Consider the following 18,052-nt stretch of genomic DNA (forward strand, 5'->3'; position numbering starts at 1 on the left):
ATCAGTTATATATGATTTGTACATGATGTTTTCTTTTGATTTTCCTTTTAAAACAGCATATTTAGATTAGTAATTTCGAAATTTAGATCTAAATTATATCCAAATGAGAATTGTTAGATTTCAACATCATGTGTTAAATCACGAAAATTTGTCCATTAACTTTTAAGCATCAGTTGCCTTTAATTGCAGAGGTGGATGAATTGATTTTAAATTAATGAAGTTTATTTGTCTTGTAATTGTGTTATTCAGAAGTACAGGCATTCAAAAATGCAAGATCTTTGATAAAAAGTTCGATTGAGATTCTGACAAATCAAAATTGATCAGATGTCAAATTTTAAAATTTTTAATTTATAATGAATGTATAAATCTTGTTTTATCATTTTGTAAATTGAATTGGTCTCAAAGAATAATCTCATTCAAATTTGAATATGGATGGATCTCACGAGCCTCTCATGGGAGAAGAGACTTCAAACTGCAAGTGCCAGACGAAGAAACCATGTGCAAACAAGCCACTAATGATCATGCAAATTTTAATGCTGATTGTTCTTTTAATTGTTTTAGGGATAGCCATATTTTTACTTGTTAACATTGATTCTTCTCATAACGTAGATAAGAATAGGAGAATTAGAATTGGAATGGCTGGAATGCGCTTAAACGAAACAAATACTGGTGATTTTAACGTTTCTCTCTACAACTACGCAAACTTAAAGTACTTAGATGCCATTCAAAAGGCTGGTGGTACTCCTATGGTTCTTCCTGTCCTCACAAACTTATCAATTGACTTAGTTGAAGAACAACTTGATACTATTGACGCTCTAATCATTCCAGGAGGCTATGATGTTGTTCCTTCCCTTTATGGAGAAGAAACAACCAAATGGATCGAGCGAACAAGCTAAGTTACAGATATTTATTTGATCCAGTTAATTAAATCAGCATACGCCTGCAAAATACCAATTCTTGGCATATGTCGTGGTCTCCAAATCATTAATGTGGCATTTGGAGGAACTCTTTACCAAGATTTATCATTAACCCCTCAACAATTACCATCTAGGAAGCATTATCAGACAATTGATGGATGTATTCCTACCCACAACATTACGATCAACAATGTATCAATTTTGTCAGAAATTTTCCCTGGAAAGACCGTAATGGATGTCAATTCCTTCCATCATCAGTGCATCGATCGTCTTGCTAACGGTTTTGCTATTGACACAATGTCTCCTGATGGTATAATTGAATCAATCCACAAGAAAGAAGGAAGCTTCGTTTTTGGTACACAGTTCCATCCAGAAATGTTTGTAGTTTGCTCAGATTCGTTCCTTCCAGTATTCTCTAGACTTGTTACTGAAGGCAAGAAATATCTTTCAAGCAAGTAACTCTTAAAATGATATATGAATAAATATAGTAATTTATGATTGATATTTTGTTCTAAAACTATAGAAATTTATCAATAACATATGAATTAATGAGATAATGATGCCTTATTTCTTTTGTACTCATGATGGTGGGATAGTTCTGTGATAAGCGACAACAACAAATAGCCTTATCCTATTTTATGCGCAATGAAATGATCTCGAAAATAATTAACAGGAAAAGAAGAGAGAAAAAGCAAAATACAGATGTACACTAAGTATACTTGCACCATATAACTTATACAAATTCGATATCATTCTCAATAAAAATAAAATAAAATAATTACTGTCTAGAGGTAATTTTATAGTAACAAATGCTCTTCTTACCTATGTGTTTAGTTTTTATCGTATAGCAAATCCTCAATTCAAAGAAAGTAATAAAATGACGTTTCTAATTGTCAATTTTTTATAAGCCTAACATATGAATATGCATATAAATGCATATCTCTTCACGAATTTCAACAATTCTGTATAAATTACTTTCCTTTATTTGGAAATGTTTCAGATTGAAATGTTTAATACCGAATGATATATTCCATTGCAGGAACTCAATAAAATGTTATCAAAAAAATTAGTTCAGATTGACTATCACCACAATCTGACAAATTTGATATGCTAACCTAGTATATGATAATCTGATAAATGTAGATTATATCGAAATATAATGACTATTATAGAATATGAGACTGTTTTATTGATTGGAATAAAAATGACAAATTTTTAACGCTTGCGTGTAGCACGGCAAGCACCGCAGAAGATTGTCCATCCGAAGATGAAAAGGAATAAGCAAATAAACAATGCAAATGTTCCGAGAACGGCAGATATTCTATAAACTGGCTGTGTATGGGCGTATCTGATGACATATGGTACTTGTTCCTTTGAATTAACTGTGATTTGTAAATAGAATGGTTTATCTGTATCTGGCTTAATAGTAACAGTTGAATATTTTGGATCCTTTGCTTCACCTCTCTTATCTATTGTAGATTTAAGATCTGTGAATTCTGTAGCATCATATTCACGTGACTTTATTTTGAGATCTTTTGTGAGAGTTGTTGGCAATATAACTAGAATTGCAGCTTTTTTGTCGCCTTGAACTAAATATTCAATATTTGGATTGGCATAACCATTTTGATATGTATCATCCAAAGGAAGGACTAAGGTTGATGAAACACAACTCAAAAGAATAGGCAACATGAATTTAATTGAAATTTTGAATAGTGTCATTCCCCACATAATTTTATACTTTGATATCTTGGATAACAAATATGAAGGTGAATGAATCATCAAGATTGATAAAAACAGATTCAATATGCTGAGAATGAGAAAAATGTATATGTAAAGCACACTAAGATTAAGAATTTGCAGAATTATCTCATCATTTTATAATCAATGATTAAATAGTTTTACAATACAATTTTCTCTACCTTGTAATTGAGTTATACCATTCAGGACGCCCAGATCATGTTAAATATTAGATAATATCAAAGTAGTAGGATAGGAAGGGTTTAGTGACTTTTTTTGTTACGTCTATATATAGATGAAGGTATATTTTCACATCTTCTATATATAGATGATATAAAAATTTTTTCTTACGTTTTTTAAGTCATGAATTCGTAAGAAAGCGCGACATTATTAAATAAATTAGTAATAAATATTATATACTAAACCATTAAAAAAAATTAACATTAATTTTAAAATAATTTATTTTTTATCTTTTATAAAAGAAGCTATATATAGATGATGTCAGATATTCCGCGATTAATTAAACATTGTTTAAATCCTGAATGGAATCAATGAAGTCATAATCAAAGACCTCATAAACGAGTAAAATAAACTTTAAAAATTAATGTCTTACGAAAAATTAAAACTTAGTTATGTTTATTATTTTATTTTTTTATTTTGTATGAAATGAGCGTCAAAACTAACAACGTTAAAAAATTAGGATTCACAAACGAGGAAATAAAGGATATATTAGAGGAGGCGGGTTATGAGGTTAATAAATATTATTTAAGAAATTGTCAAAAGTTTGCTGAGTTATTAAATGATTTAGATTATGATGGAAAAATGAATAAAGATGATGTTATAAATTTATTATATCCCACATCTGAAGAAGAAAAACCTAAAGAACCTGATGTTTTCCCTGAATATTATGAAGAACGGATTAAAGATGATGAATACAATGAAATTGAAAGACTGAAAAAAATAAGAGATGAAATAGATGAAAAAATTAAGGAATTAAGAGAAGTTGAAAAATATAATGAAAATGAAGTAGAGGGTTTAATGAATATCCCAGCTTCAGAATCAGAAGTTCAGAAATCTCATGAAGAAAGATATAAAAATTATGTCTCAGAATCAACACAAAATTTATTAGATGGTGAAATAGACAAAACACTTTCAGAAGAAGGTACTAAATTTATTCGTAAACATAAGTTACAATTTATTGATAATGAAGAATACCCCTGTATCTTACTTTCACCACCTTTAGATTCCGAAAAATTCAAAAAAGCTCTTAAAAACGTGACATATGCAACTAATACGATTAAGAAAGAAGATCATGATATTTACACAAATTATTATTTAAATAAATGCACAGGTGTTGATAAAGTTTTTGATTTATTAGATAAAATATCAAAAGAAACCATTGGAACATATAAAATTTTGTGTGATTGTGGTTTCATTGTTGAAGATACTAATAATGTTTCATATGAAAGAACAGCACCGAAGGAAGACGAAGTGGAAAGGTCTATACCATTCGTTATTAAGAATATAAAAGATATGAAAACGTATAAGCATTATATTTATTCATTTATTTCAGAAAAAATGGAAGCAACCCATAAAACATCTTCTCATCATTTTATAGCTATTCATACATTCCTTTTCAAAGTTGTGAAATTAAATAAGACAGGAATTAGATTTAATGTATCGGGGTACGTATTCTTGAGTAAATTAAAATGTATTCGTCACGTTGCGGATGATAAAAATTTATGTGTTCTTAATTCATTTTATGGGCTTTAAAAAATAAAGTTTATTTTTATTTATTTTTTAATTTTTTATTCTTACATAAATGAACAAAAACGGAACAGCTAAAATGAATGATAATCAAATTAGAGCAGAAGGTAGAAGGTTATTTAAACGCTTCTAAAACATTCCTGATGGTGTTAATTCTAAAACTCGTAGAAGCTATTTAAATGAAGCAATAGATGCATATGAAGGGTTTGACATTTCATCAGAAAGTGAGAGATTAGCGAGAATGTTAAATGTTAATATTGATTTCTATTATTGTGATCCTCAACCAGAAGACGTGGATATAAATAAGGTAGACTTTCCATTAGTGGAATCAATAATGATAGATCCAGAATTTGAAACAGTAAATATTTTATTAACACAGAGTCCATGTGGAAAACTTCACGCTGACAGAATAACAGACGTTGAAGCACTCACCGGCTATAAAGTTTGTCCATTTGTAAAGAAGAGGTTTATTCTATCCGTGATGATCCAGAAAGGAAAAACCAAAGAAGATTTTTAAAGCATTGTGAGAAATGTAAAGAAAATAATGGAAGATTAATTCAAGACGTTCAGTTGCAAAAGACACAGCAACCATATGCACCACATATTACGAAACAGAAGATATATCAGTGGTTATTAGCTCACAATTTGCAGGAATATTATCAACCGACAAGATATTATATTACTTTTGACTTCGAAACATTAGAGACTAAAGAAGAATTACAACTTTCTGAGTGTGCAACTTTGAACGCTTACTTAAAACCATTCATGGTATCATCAACGGTTAAATTAAATGATAAAACATATACGAGGAATTTTTGCTTAACTTCGAGTGATTCTTTTATTTCTGATTGGATTGAGTTTTTATTTTCAACCTGTTCATTAGTTGCTAAATCAAATATTGAACAATATGAAGAATTAATGAAGCCGCAAACGGTGGGGACTTTGTCTCATACATTAAATGAAAAACAGAAGGAAGCATTTAAAGAACTTCTAGATGAGGAATTTAATAAAGTGAATATCATAGGTTTTAATTCGGGAAAGTTTGATTTAAATTTAATTCTTCGTGATTTAAACACTGCAAAATGGAAAATAAAATCAATGCTGGGTTCATCTTCACAATTTAAGCAAATCATTGTAAAGAAAACAAATGTTCCATATGAATTGAGATTTATTGACATCAGAAATTATATAGCGGGTGGGACATTAGATCAATTCACTCAAGATTTCGGAAACAATAAATCACGTGTTAAATCCTTTTTCCCTTATCAATTCATCACGTGGGAAAATTACGAAGAAGAATTATATAAAGAGGAACCATTCACGAAAGATTCATTTTATTCAGCATTAACTCAAGAAACTATATCAGATAGTGATTATCAAATATATCTCAATGATGCTAAAAACTTTAAGAATAGATTAGAATATTTTATTCATTATTGCAATAAAGATGTTGAAATTATGATTGACCCAATCGATAAAATTATTGAAGAAACATTTGTTTATAAAATTGACACGCTTCATAATCTTTCTTTATCATCGAATGCTTCAATGATTCGTTACGCTTTAGCATATAAAGACTTTAATCCTAATGAAAAATATCCTGAGGAAGAGATAGAATCAAGTTTTGAATTAACGAAAAAGTATTGGAAATATAAAATTGAATCATATAAGAAACAAGATGAAAAAGCAGAAAGAGATACTAAAAATAATGTTTCAATGGATGATTTTCAATACTATCACGATTTAATCCTTTCATCTAAATGCAAAATGTGTGGTAAAGCGTTTACATATGCAAATAAACCAACATTGGATAGAATCGATAATGAAAAACCACATACCAAAGAAAATTGTCAGTTAATGTGTTGTTATTGCAATGTCGTAAAATCAAATAAAGATGAAGATGTTCAACGTTTAAGAATCAATTTAAGAAATTATGCATTAAAAAATAATTTACCAATGACTTTAGATTCAGTTGAAGCTTATCACATTCTCCGTAATGGAATTACTGGTGGTCTATCAAATGTTCAACATAGAGTAAATCTTAAAGGAATCACGCACATTAATAAACTTTCATATAGTCCAGAAACTAAAACTGTATCAAATGAGGACACCACCAACATTATGACTCATTTCGTTGGTGTTGATTTTAATTCATTATATCCTTCATCATTTTCATCTAATCCTCATGATTTCATTCAATATACTGACCATAAAATGTATATGCCGGGAAGATTGAATGGTGTTATCATTTGTGATACAGCAACAAAGAAAGCAAAAGCACTGGGAATTATTAGAAAGAAAAATACTTTATTCGTGGCTGAAGTAAAGGGTCACATTGATGAAAAATACATTAATGATTACATAAACTTTTTACCGATAATAAGAAACTTAGATATTATCACAGATGAAAAAACAATTGGCAGTTTTATGTATAATTACATGAAATCAAACAATCTACCAGTTGACCAGAAACAGAGGAAATTAACTCAGTTAGCATCAACACACAACCAATATCAACCATTTTCTTCTTATTATCTTTGGTATCTAATAGACAGATTTCATTTTATCATCGATGATATTCAATCAATTTTAACATTTACTAAAAACACTTGTTTTAATGAATTTGCGAACGAATTTATGAACGAAAGACAAAAGGCTGAATTAGAAGGAAATAAAGGAAAAAGTTTATTTTGCAAGATTTCGCTTAATGGATCATATGGTTACGATGCAATGAATACACAAAATTACGCAAAGACTAAAATAATGAATGCACAGAAGGCACGCGTTGCATGTATGTCAAATAAGTTTAAAAACATAAGAGAAATAGGTGAAGATACATATCAAGTGATGCTCAAAGATAGATTTTATAGATGTGATACATGTTTACAAGAGGCATTCTTCACTTTAGATAATGCTAAATACTGGTATTTGGTTTTCATTTATGATTTTATGTATAAATGCATGAATGTTAATCGTTTTCATTTCATTGAAGGTGATACTGATTCATCTTATTGGGCAATCGCTGGCGATCCAAATCTTCCTAACACTCAAGCATTTCAAGCAATTGTTACCGATAAACAATTTTATGATAAAAACATTTTCAAATTCGCACCATTTGATTTCTTCTGTTTTGATGAGAAATTTAAACCTAAATTAAAGAATAAAGCTGAAGAAAAAGCACATGAGAAGAAGTTATTGGGTTTAGCAATTGAGAAACAAGGTGATAACATGGTTGCTTTATGCCCAAGTGTTATACATCATTCAACGGTTCAATTGATGGAAGTGATTTTAAAAAGATTGCACAAAAAATGAAAGGTGTTAGTTTACGACAAAATAAACAATTAACACCTAAAAATTATTTGGATATAATAAATGATAAAGTGATATTTGATGGTCAGAATATTAATTTACAACTTAAAAACGGGTCAATGACTCGCTTAACAATCGGTAAGACTGCATTAACAGGAGCACACACTAAGGCTGTATGTTGTGAAAATGGATGTTGTATGCCATTTATTTAATACAATTTAAAAACGTAGGGGTTGAGTCATGAATTTAAAATTTTATTTTTAATAAAATGCCACAGAAGAGACAAAAGGAACCGTTAATGATGTGATTCAATATGTAAATAATGGTTTTGATACTATGATTCAAAGAGGTGGGCACCCTTAAAACATTTATTTTATTTTTATATAAATGGATAACGTAGATTTAGAAATTTTAATTGATGATTTAGTACTTAATCAAAATTTTCTTAATTATTATGAATTAAAATCATATCTCCAAAAACATAATAACAATATAACGGGTGATGATATGGATTATTATTATTCATATTATAAAAATGAAATTTTGAAATATCATGATAAAATAATTTCTAAAATTAAAGACAAAATTAAAAATAATGAATATACAAAGGGAAAAACTAAATCACAACTTAAACAATTGAAAGATTTCAAAAATAAAGTATTAACAGAAGAAGATATTGATGAATTATATAAATTATATAATCCTGAGCCGCAAAAGCCAAAGGAACAAAAGCCAAAGAAGAAAAAGCCGAAAACAACACCAAAAGGGAAAGTAGCAAATGTTCAACAGCTAAAGGTGCAAAACGCCCAGGTCCTTCAGACCATAAATGATGCACAAGCTTTAATTTATGATTCATTAGTTAAACCATATTCAGCCCGACTTTTAAATGAAGATCAACTTTTGGAATTCATCCTTCAACATAAACTCGAAGCGGGAAAGTATATCAAACCTTTATATACAGCATATTTAAAACAAATGAATAGAATACATCCAGAATTAATGAAAGGAAAATCAACAACTAAAACTTCATCATCCAAAATCAAAGCAGATAAAATTAAATCACTTGCAATACCAAAACCTCCAACGTAGTAGTACCTCCTCCTTCAGTTAATCCTTCATCATTCACTTTATTATATCCATTTCAAACATTAAAGAAGCAAAAAGATTTTAAAAAGGATTTCAAAATATTAAATAAACCAACTGACCCAAAAATTCAACCGTTAAAGGAAAAATTTAGTCGCCCTTCATTTGCACCATATCCATATTCATACGAAATCGATCATTTAGAATATTCAAAAGGAAACGTTACTTATTTATTTGCCATTAACATTAACACCAGATATTTATATTGCATTCCGGTGAAAGGGAAAACAGAACAGGAAACAAGAAGAGCTATACAATACTTACTAGATCATGAAAGAGTAGATAATATAAGGGGTGATGGTGATAAAGGATTTCAGGCAGCTATGGCTCATTATTTTCCACAAATTAATTTTTACTTTTCATCCTCTCCATATACGTTTCATAATAAAATAGTTGATGCGGTAATGAGAACTCTTAGAGATGCGTTAGGGGTTAACGGTCAGATATACTGGGATGGAAATCATGACTCCATCATACAACAGTTAGTATATTATTACAATAATACATGGCATAGAACTATAAACATGAAACCAGTGGAAATGAAAAATGATATTTCAAAAGAATGGGAATATATTAGAAAGCAAATGGAAAGGTTAAATGATGTTAAACGTGAACAAATTAATTCGGGGCTCATGAATTTTAAACAAGGGGATAAAGTTTTGATTCATCTCGATTATGGAAAAACTGATAAATCAATGACAAAAAGAAGACGAAGATTTGACACAATAGCTGAATTTGTTAGATATATTAACGGTAATGTATTAGTTGAAGTTGACAATAAATTAATAGAAATTCCGATTTATTTTATTACTCCATTATATTTAAATAATATTTAATTTTTTTATTTCGTAAGAAATGAGTGACAACGAAGCATCCAAGAGTCCTGATTCAATTAAGATTCAGAGTCCAGACGATGAATATAAAAAGAAACTAAACAGAATTAAATCAAAAATATGCTATTATAAAAAGAAGCCGCAATGCGGTGGGGCTGAAAACGATCAAGAGAGGAAAGAAATAATCGAAAAATTAGAAACTTACCGTTCAATCCTTAAACTGAGTGAAGCAAAAATAAAAGAATTTAATAGAATAAATAAATTGATTGGAAGAGATGAATTTAATAAAGATGAATTTTTAAACTCAATCCAAATTTAATTTTTTCACTGCTACCATGTTACCATGTGCTACCAGGTTAATTAACTTCTCTTATAAATGATGACAACATGACATTTTGACAACAACACAGGAAATAAATGTTATCGTTTATGTTTTCATTAATGATTTTAGGTTATTCAATAATTAATTATTTTTGAATAACTGAAGGTGCTACCATGTTACCATGTGCTACCAGGTTAATTAACTTCTCTTAAAAATGATGACAACATGACATTTTGACAACAACACAGGAAATTTGATGCAGCCCAAAAATAAAGTTAGTTTTAAAATTATTTTTTATTTTTTTATTCCTATATAAATGACAGCAGCAACTTTATCGTTTCTGATGAAAAAGTTATTGATTCATTAGTTGAGGAATTAGTTGTGGTAGAAACTAAAACCCTCAACGAAAGAATTGGTGAAAACAAGATTGATTTACACAACTACTTCAAACATGATGGAGGAAGAGGAAGGAAAACTGGTATGGCTTTATTAGTAAATAAAATATCAAATTTAACGATTATAGATGTCGATATCAATAAATCATACAATGATGAACTTAAAGAAACGGTTAGAAAAGACATTCTATCAAAACTTTCGGATAAAGACGTTATAGTTAAAACCGCTTCAGGAGGTCTTCACATTTATTGCAACACTAATTTCTTCTATGCAGTTTCGAACAGAATGATTAAATGTTATTCCTGCAATGATTATGATATTGATATAATGACTTCTATTGATGATTCAAAGCGTTCATTAGTGGTTATGGCTGATTCAAGAGTTCGCAAGAATGCAACAGAACCAATCAATACATACTCATTCATTCGTGGAAGTTACGATTCAACATTAACCAGAACAGTGAATGATATATTAAATGATTTGAATATTAAGGTAAGAGTTGAACAGAAGAATGAAGAAATAAAGAGTATAATGAATGAAAACAAAGATGTAAACATTGACGATAAACTTGCCCAGAGCATAGTTGATGGCATCAGTGATTTTGAAGTACATAATGACGGTGGAAACATGAATTTAGAAAAAGAAGTTATATTATTCACACTGTTTCAAGCAATTAATTCGTTACCTAATCATTTAATTAATGAAGCATACGATAACGTTTATAACTTCTGTAGCTTAACTGAAAATACAAAAAGTAATTTTGAAAAAGCACGTAGTAGATATGCACATTTAATGACTTCTCCATTTGTTTTAGTGAAGATTCTAAAACTATATCAAAAAGAATATTATGATGAATACGTTTTACCTTTATTACGTAAGCCAAAAATAACATTTGATATAAAACTTGATGACTCGTTTTTGATAACAGATATTAGACGCAAGGCTGAAAATCATCAGTATAAAAACAGTTCTGAAGTAATTGAGGATTTATCACGTGTAATCCGTTTTGTAGATTGTGGAAACAAATATTTCATTCAAAAGGACTATAATATCCACGACAAAATGAATCAAATATCATTCGTTTTTCAATCAAACATGAAAGAGTCACTCAAAATGATTAAATTATTTAAAGAAGAAGGTAAAACAATAACAGCATGGGACGTACTACTAAATCAATTATCCTCATTAACCGTTAAGGGTGTTTGCTTTAAATCTGATTCTCCAGATGTTTTCTCAACGTTTCAGGGTTATAAATACAATGTTCTCGAAAAGCCTGATTACTCAAAAATTGAGATGTTTATGAATTTCATTAAAGAAGCCATTTGTGATAATAACGATGAAGTGTATAAATACCTTCTCGGCTGGATTGCATCGATGATTCAACATCCTGGAATCAAGAATGAAACAGCAATTATTTTGAAAGGACTTCAGGGAACAGGTAAAAACAGATTTACAGACATTATTTCTGAACTTCTCGCTGGTTATTCATGTAAAAACATTACCGAAATAAGTGAGCTAACGGGTAATTTCAATTCAGTAGTTGAGAATAAAATGTTTCTTGTACTTAATGAACTCAAGAATGTAGGTGAAGATAGACTCGCAAACTTCAACGCTTTGAAATCAATTATTACGGATAATCAAATTAGAATTAATGAAAAGAATCAACCCAGAAGAACTGCTCAGAATGTTGCAAACTTCATTTTCGTAACTAATAACGTCTACTCTGTCAAAATTGAAGTTGGAGACAGAAGATACGTAGTTTTAAGAGTTAATGGTAAATTCAAGGGTCAATTTGATTACTTCAAGAATTTAATGGATTCATGCACAAAGGAATTTTATGATAATTTACTAACATATTTTATGCAATATGACCTTTCATCATTTAATGTACGAATCATACCGATGACTGAAGCCAAACAAGATTTAATTGAATTATCAACAAATCCTTTAGATGTATGGATAAATACACATTATGATGAATTGTGTGCAGGTATGACGTGTAAAAATGCTCTATTCTGCAAACCATCAGACATGAAAGACAAGAATTTCCAAATGAGTATTAAGGATAAATGTGATAGGAAACATAGAAGAATAGACGATAAACAGACGTGGTGTTATGTTTTGAAAGAAGAAATGAAAGGATTATATAAACAGGTTGAACCAAATGATAATGAGGATTCATTTACTGACGATGAAATACCTGTAAATGAAACTTTATAAAGTATGAATTGAATTTATTTTTGCCTTCCTCCTGCTGTGTTGTCAAAATGTCATGTTGTCATCATTTTTAAGAGAAGTTAATTAACCTGGTAGCACATGGTAACATGGTAGCACCTTCAGTTATTCAAAAATAATTCATAAATGCCTTCCTCCTGTGTTGTTGTCAAAATGTCATGTTGTCATCATTTTTAAGAGAAGTTAATTAACCTGGTAGCACATGGTAACATGGTAGCAGTGAAATAAAATTTTGTTATCAGTTATTTTATCATCATTTTATTAAGTTCATCTTTAGTTAATAATTTGAATGGATTCGCTAATGTTCCACCTTGAGTCACAACACCTGCCCCGGCTAATTGTGAAGAACCTGGGATAAGTACTCCATGAAATGATTTCATTGGTATCATTAATTTAGAAATAGTTGGCTTAATTAATTTTGTCATTTATGATAAAAATAAAATTGCATAATTTAAATTTTTTTCTTTCTCATTTTCTCATTTTCTCATTTTCTCATCCTGTTTTGGTTTCAGCAACTTTTCAAGTTGTTGTCTTGTCAGTAACTTTAATTTTAACTTTGGATCAAATATTGGGTTTCCATCTTTATCTCTTCCAATAACACCATATGGTAGAATCTTCATTTATACTAAAATAAAAATTTAAATTATGCCGTTCACTCTTTTGGAGCTCAGGACTTTCAGTCCGTTCTAAAGTTTGTTTCACAAACATTGAGCGTTCATTGAACTCTATACCATGCGAATACAGTCATAAATGGTGGCATATAATCTTCACCCGAGCCTGTTGGATTTGTTGTGAAAGTGTGTGAATGATTTCCTCCTGGTTCAGTTTGTCGAAAAGTCTTTTTTGTTGAATCGTTATAAGATGGAGATAAAACGTCATAACCAGCTTCATACTCTGAGTTGTATAATGGGTGGTCTCTTAATGAGTGTCTATGGTCGCCAGAAAAGTTTGTAGTTCCCGTATGAGTGTGCGGTGGAAGGTTTGCTTCTTTAATTTTCTTCGAACCTCCTGTTTGTTTTGAAGAGTTAGCACAGTATAAGAATTTGTCTACAATCTGTTCCCAAGTACCAAAACCTAAAACTGTTGCTGGATTTGTTGAATTCATTGATGTATATATTGAACCAATGGGGTAAATCATCTCAAGAATTGTATTTAATCCATTATGAATATTGAATTTATTATATAATATTGAATTTGGGTGAGTATTTAAAACTGGTCTTGTTATCAATATTAACGTATTATAGGGTGTCCAAAGGTGTGTTTAGCACAAACCTGAATACTGCGAATAGAAATAAACAAGTTACATATATATAAAGTTTATTTAAATATAATCACCATTGGATTCAATCACGCGTTCGCAGCGATCGATCCAGGCTTCAAAGACACGCTTTAAATCATCATGAGAAAATTGCTCAAATTGCTCTCTTACAAAATTTTCAAGATCATCTGGACTCGCGAATTTGCGTCCTTCAGCTCTCTTTTTTAGCGTGCCGAATAAATAAAAGTCAGAGGGTGCAATATCAGGTGAATAAATTGGGTTTGGAACAACTTTGACATTGTTTTCCACCAAGTAATTCATTACCTTATGACTTTTGTGAACTCTTGAATTATCAAAATGAATTGCAAACTTTTGTTTTTGTTGTTTGGATTTCTCAAACTCATCAGAATTGATAATTTGAGTAAGAACATTGTCAATTAGATACTGAGCATTCATCGTATTAGGTTTTTGAAGAATATCAATTGCGATGATGCCATTCACGCCCCAAAAAACCGACAACATCATCATTGGTGTGTCAATTTTTTTCTTCGGGAATGTTTGCGGATTTTCATCCTTCGGGATCCACATGATTTTGGCTTCTGTTGCATATTGAAACCAAGACTCGTCCCCTGTTACTAAAAAGCGAAACTTCTTGGATTGATACGCACCCAATATAGAGAGGAGCTCTTTCGAAGATTGGACTCTAGATTTTTTTTGAACTGAATTAAGGTTGTGCGGAACCCAACGTGTATACGCTAGTTTGTAGTTCAAATAATTGTGCAGATAATAACTGACTGTTGTACGTGGTATCTTTGTCATCTCCTCTATCCTTCTGAGTGATGCTCTTGGGTCTTCATCTAGCGCTTGAAGAATTGCTTTGATTTTTCTTTGATCCGGCGATTTTTTGTCAATTTTTATGATGGGCGTCTTTTTGTTCATGAAGTGATACATCCTAACATGATACGTTACAGTGGAATAGCTAGGAGCATCCATACCGAAGCATTTTACCAATGTCTCGTAGATTTTTTTACAGTCTTTGCATTTTTTTGCAAGAGCGAGGATGTTTTCTTTATGATTCATTAAAAAAATGAAAAAAATCCCGCCAAAATTTCCCGCGAAACCGCCTCTTGTCTCAAAATTCATTTTATATCCCGGCATGGCGCCAAAATACAACATACTCATCATATACATATATTCATATTTTTTATTATATATTTATAATCAGCATATATCTTCTTTAATAGTCTCATATAGAGCGCTGTGCTAAACGCACCTTTGGACACCCTATATTTTTGAAAATTGCTTTTCTAACATCTTGAAATTTTGTGATTTCAGACCAAGTTCTTCCATCACTACTGATGTTTACTAAATCACCACATCCTAAAGCAATGAAATACCCATCAATATAAAATAAATTTGTAAATCTATAATTTCGAGTAAGTTTTGGAGTGAATGAATAAACCAATTCCCAATTTGATAAATCTTGTGATAAATAAATATGTCTGTTATAACTTACAGGATATGAATAGACCATTTCACCTGAAACGAGAACATAAACATTTGATCCATAACATAAAGCTTCAATGTCTCCATCAGCTTGAAAAATTTGTTCAAATTGACCTTGTGGTATTGAAGATGATCTATAAATTTTATCATTTTGTAGGATAAAATACATGTTGTTAATGTAATACCACTTACTTGTATAATCAATTTCCAAATCTGATGACATCATACTAAACATATAATAATTTATCCCATCCTCACTAATGAAAATTTGATTGACTTCATAAATTAGTACCCATTTATTATTAACGCATCTAATAGGATTATTTGGATATTTAAATTTAGCATCTTGATTTAAATTACATTTGAACCATTGGATACAATCGAATGAATAACAAGGGTAAAAATCATCTCCAACCGTTATCATTCCCATAAATTTACCGTTATTATATTCAACATATAAAATTCTTGGATTAATGATTGGCTTTCGTGTATCAGGATTCCAAACAGATGGAGTAAATGATTCATAGTTTTTAAAATCATTTGTTTTAAAATAATAAAGCACTCCGGCTGTATAAAATAAATACATGGTCACTCCATCGAAACATATCCATTCAAAAGAATCTATATCAAAGGTTTTATCTGATGATTTCATAAAATTTAAAAATGGTGGAGTAAAATAGACCTCTGATTGTTTTATTTCTTCATTAACAAATGATATATCAGCTTTCTTTGCTAACTCAGTATTAATGAATGAAATAACTTTTTCCTTATCGCCTTCTTCTCTAACTCATCGTTAACATAAGTTTTATCTGCTTTAAGGTCTAAACATCCTGAAACCCATCCTGTATCAGCTTTAACTTTAAAAGTCTCAAATGTCCATTCATGATACCATTCAACCTTTTCTTTAATTTCATTATCTTTTTCATCAACATAACCAAATTTGCCTTCTTATTTAACTCACTATCCACATATTCCTTATCTGCCTTCTTATTTAACTCACTATCCACATATTCCTTATCTGCCTTCTTATTTAACTCACTATCCACATATTCCTTATCCACCTTCTTCATTATGTCATTTAGGAAACCTTCTATGAATTCCTCATTTAAATTAAATCTTCCAATCTTCAAAACTTTAGGAAATGCATTTAATGCGTAATATCTCTGTTCTTCTGGTGGAATTGATGTTATATCATCCGTTATTCCTTTAATTTTTGAATTCATAAATAAAATTTCTTTTATATTTGATATCACTGCACCACCTTTGCAAACGAATTCGAAATGGTCATTTTTCAATACTATCTCCAAATCTCCATATTTCAACCTTTGCGTTTGTTCTGCCGTCTTTGAATTATATGCATATGTGGCGTATGTAATGGTCTGAAGGACCTGGGCGCTTTGCGCCTTAAGTTGTTGTGGTTGCTGTTGTTTAATCATTTATTACGATTTAAAAATAAATATTTAATCCGTTATCTCATCAGCTATTTTCTCTATTTGAAATTGCCATAATATTTCATTCATAAATTCTAAATCACAATCAAATAGGTCAGTTATTCTAAATTTAATATTTGATAAATCTTTTGAATGAAGAATAAATGAATTCCCGGATAATTGAAACGGATATGATAAAGAAAATGTGTTTAAGTTGATGGATAAAATGTTTTGTATTGATGGGTAAGAGTTAGGGTCTAATGTTTGATGTGAAAATCTCATTGGGGTATTAACTTTATCACATTTGATTAAAATGAAATTGGAACCAGTGTCAGAATACAAAACATCCCCAACATCTTTTTCAAAATTTAATATCCCCAACAATGAACGAAGATGAGGAGTACAAAATTTAATTTTCAGCGGAAATTTAATAAGGTTATTTATTTCATCAAGTTCAAAAAGTTTATCAGGTTTTGATTTAAAATTTTCTTCATACCATACGATAAATGATTCATTTAAATAACTTAAAATCATGTTAATATCCCATTTCGCTATCACATTATTTATATACATATCATACGTTTTTTCAAGGTCATCTTTAATAAATGATATATAATCTGAAGGGTCTAAAAGAATGGGATTAAATTTACCACTCACAGAAACGAGAGTAACATTATAAATTCCGCTAACTGTTAAATTTAATTCACAGTTATTATTCGAAATAATATTGATAATTGACATTTTTTATTACGATTAAAAATATGGTAAAGCGTTATTTTCCAGTGATAAATAAAACTAGAATAAGATTACCTCAAGAATTCATAAATTCAACGAATAAGAAATTCATTCATGTTATAAATTTTAGTGTTTTCAGAAAATATGAGTCAGTGTCATATTCATCAACAGGTTATATTTCACTTCATTCAAATTTAGTTCAATCAAACCCATATAATGACCATTTCATAAGATTTTCAGATGGTATTAAAAATGTAATTGATAGATTAAAATATGAACAGATTGACAATATCGAATTTTTGGAATTTTGGTTTAAATATCCCGATGGAAAAAAGATTGAAGTTAAAGATAAAGCTGATACTATAACAAAAACAATTACAATGACCGATCCGGATAGTGGGGAACAAAAAGAAATAAAACAAACGATAGAAACTGGTGAAAGGTCAATTATTATTGATTATGAT

General features: G+C 29.8%; 8 protein-coding genes and 3 pseudogenes across 11 annotated transcripts, besides 2 other annotated features; 7 read left to right on the forward strand and 4 right to left on the reverse strand.

Moving 5' to 3' along the window:
• Positions 1-428: 428 nt before the first annotated feature.
• TVAGG3_0536960 (glutamine metabolic process) lies at positions 429-896 on the forward strand (the record flags this gene model as incomplete). Its single annotated transcript, XM_001326189.1, has 1 exon — positions 429-896. One exon carries the CDS (start codon positions 429-431, stop codon positions 894-896), a length of 468 nt encoding a protein of 155 aa, XP_001326224.1.
• A 252-nt stretch (positions 897-1,148) lies between these two features.
• Positions 1,149-1,376, forward strand: TVAGG3_0536970 (glutamine metabolic process; the record flags this gene model as incomplete). Its single annotated transcript, XM_001326188.1, has 1 exon — positions 1,149-1,376. One exon carries the CDS (start codon positions 1,149-1,151, stop codon positions 1,374-1,376), a length of 228 nt encoding a protein of 75 aa, XP_001326223.1.
• A 715-nt stretch (positions 1,377-2,091) lies between these two features.
• Positions 2,092-2,620, reverse strand: TVAGG3_0536980 (uncharacterized protein; the record flags this gene model as incomplete). Its single annotated transcript, XM_001326187.1, has 1 exon — positions 2,133-2,606. The coding sequence occupies one exon, from the start codon at positions 2,604-2,606 to the stop codon at positions 2,133-2,135; it is 474 nt and encodes a 157-aa protein (XP_001326222.1).
• Positions 2,621-3,229: 609 nt separating this feature from the next.
• Positions 3,230-18,052: part of a mobile genetic element that runs on past the window's edge.
• Positions 3,321-4,427, forward strand: TVAGG3_0537000 (uncharacterized protein; the record flags this gene model as incomplete). Its single annotated transcript, XM_051237772.1, has 1 exon — positions 3,321-4,427. One exon carries the CDS (start codon positions 3,321-3,323, stop codon positions 4,425-4,427), a length of 1,107 nt encoding a protein of 368 aa, XP_051095596.1.
• TVAGG3_0537010 lies at positions 4,663-7,942 on the forward strand (annotated as a pseudogene). The gene has a single exon. A coding segment is annotated over exon 1 (3,280 nt).
• On the forward strand, positions 8,118-9,709 carry TVAGG3_0537020 (annotated as a pseudogene). Its single transcript has one exon. A coding segment is annotated over exon 1 (1,592 nt).
• Positions 9,729-10,025, forward strand: TVAGG3_0537030 (uncharacterized protein; the record flags this gene model as incomplete). Its single annotated transcript, XM_051237773.1, has 1 exon — positions 9,729-10,025. The coding sequence occupies one exon, from the start codon at positions 9,729-9,731 to the stop codon at positions 10,023-10,025; it is 297 nt and encodes a 98-aa protein (XP_051095597.1).
• On the forward strand, positions 10,509-12,644 carry TVAGG3_0537040 (uncharacterized protein; the record flags this gene model as incomplete). The annotated part of the gene is made up of 1 exon (XM_051237774.1): positions 10,509-12,644. One exon carries the CDS (start codon positions 10,509-10,511, stop codon positions 12,642-12,644), a length of 2,136 nt encoding a protein of 711 aa, XP_051095598.1.
• On the reverse strand, positions 13,375-13,764 carry TVAGG3_0537050 (keratin-associated protein family; the record flags this gene model as incomplete). The annotated part of the gene is made up of 1 exon (XM_051237775.1): positions 13,375-13,764. One exon carries the CDS (start codon positions 13,762-13,764, stop codon positions 13,375-13,377), a length of 390 nt encoding a protein of 129 aa, XP_051095599.1.
• Positions 13,901-15,204: a mobile genetic element.
• Positions 13,981-15,108, reverse strand: TVAGG3_0537070 (Mariner transposase; the record flags this gene model as incomplete). Its single annotated transcript, XM_051237776.1, has 1 exon — positions 13,981-15,108. The coding sequence occupies one exon, from the start codon at positions 15,106-15,108 to the stop codon at positions 13,981-13,983; it is 1,128 nt and encodes a 375-aa protein (XP_051095600.1).
• TVAGG3_0537090 lies at positions 15,490-16,859 on the reverse strand (annotated as a pseudogene). The gene has a single exon. A coding segment is annotated over exon 1 (1,370 nt).

Source organism: Trichomonas vaginalis, chromosome II (assembly GCF_026262505.1).
Source record: "Trichomonas vaginalis G3 chromosome II, whole genome shotgun sequence".
NCBI lineage: Eukaryota > Parabasalia > Trichomonadida > Trichomonadidae > Trichomonas > Trichomonas vaginalis.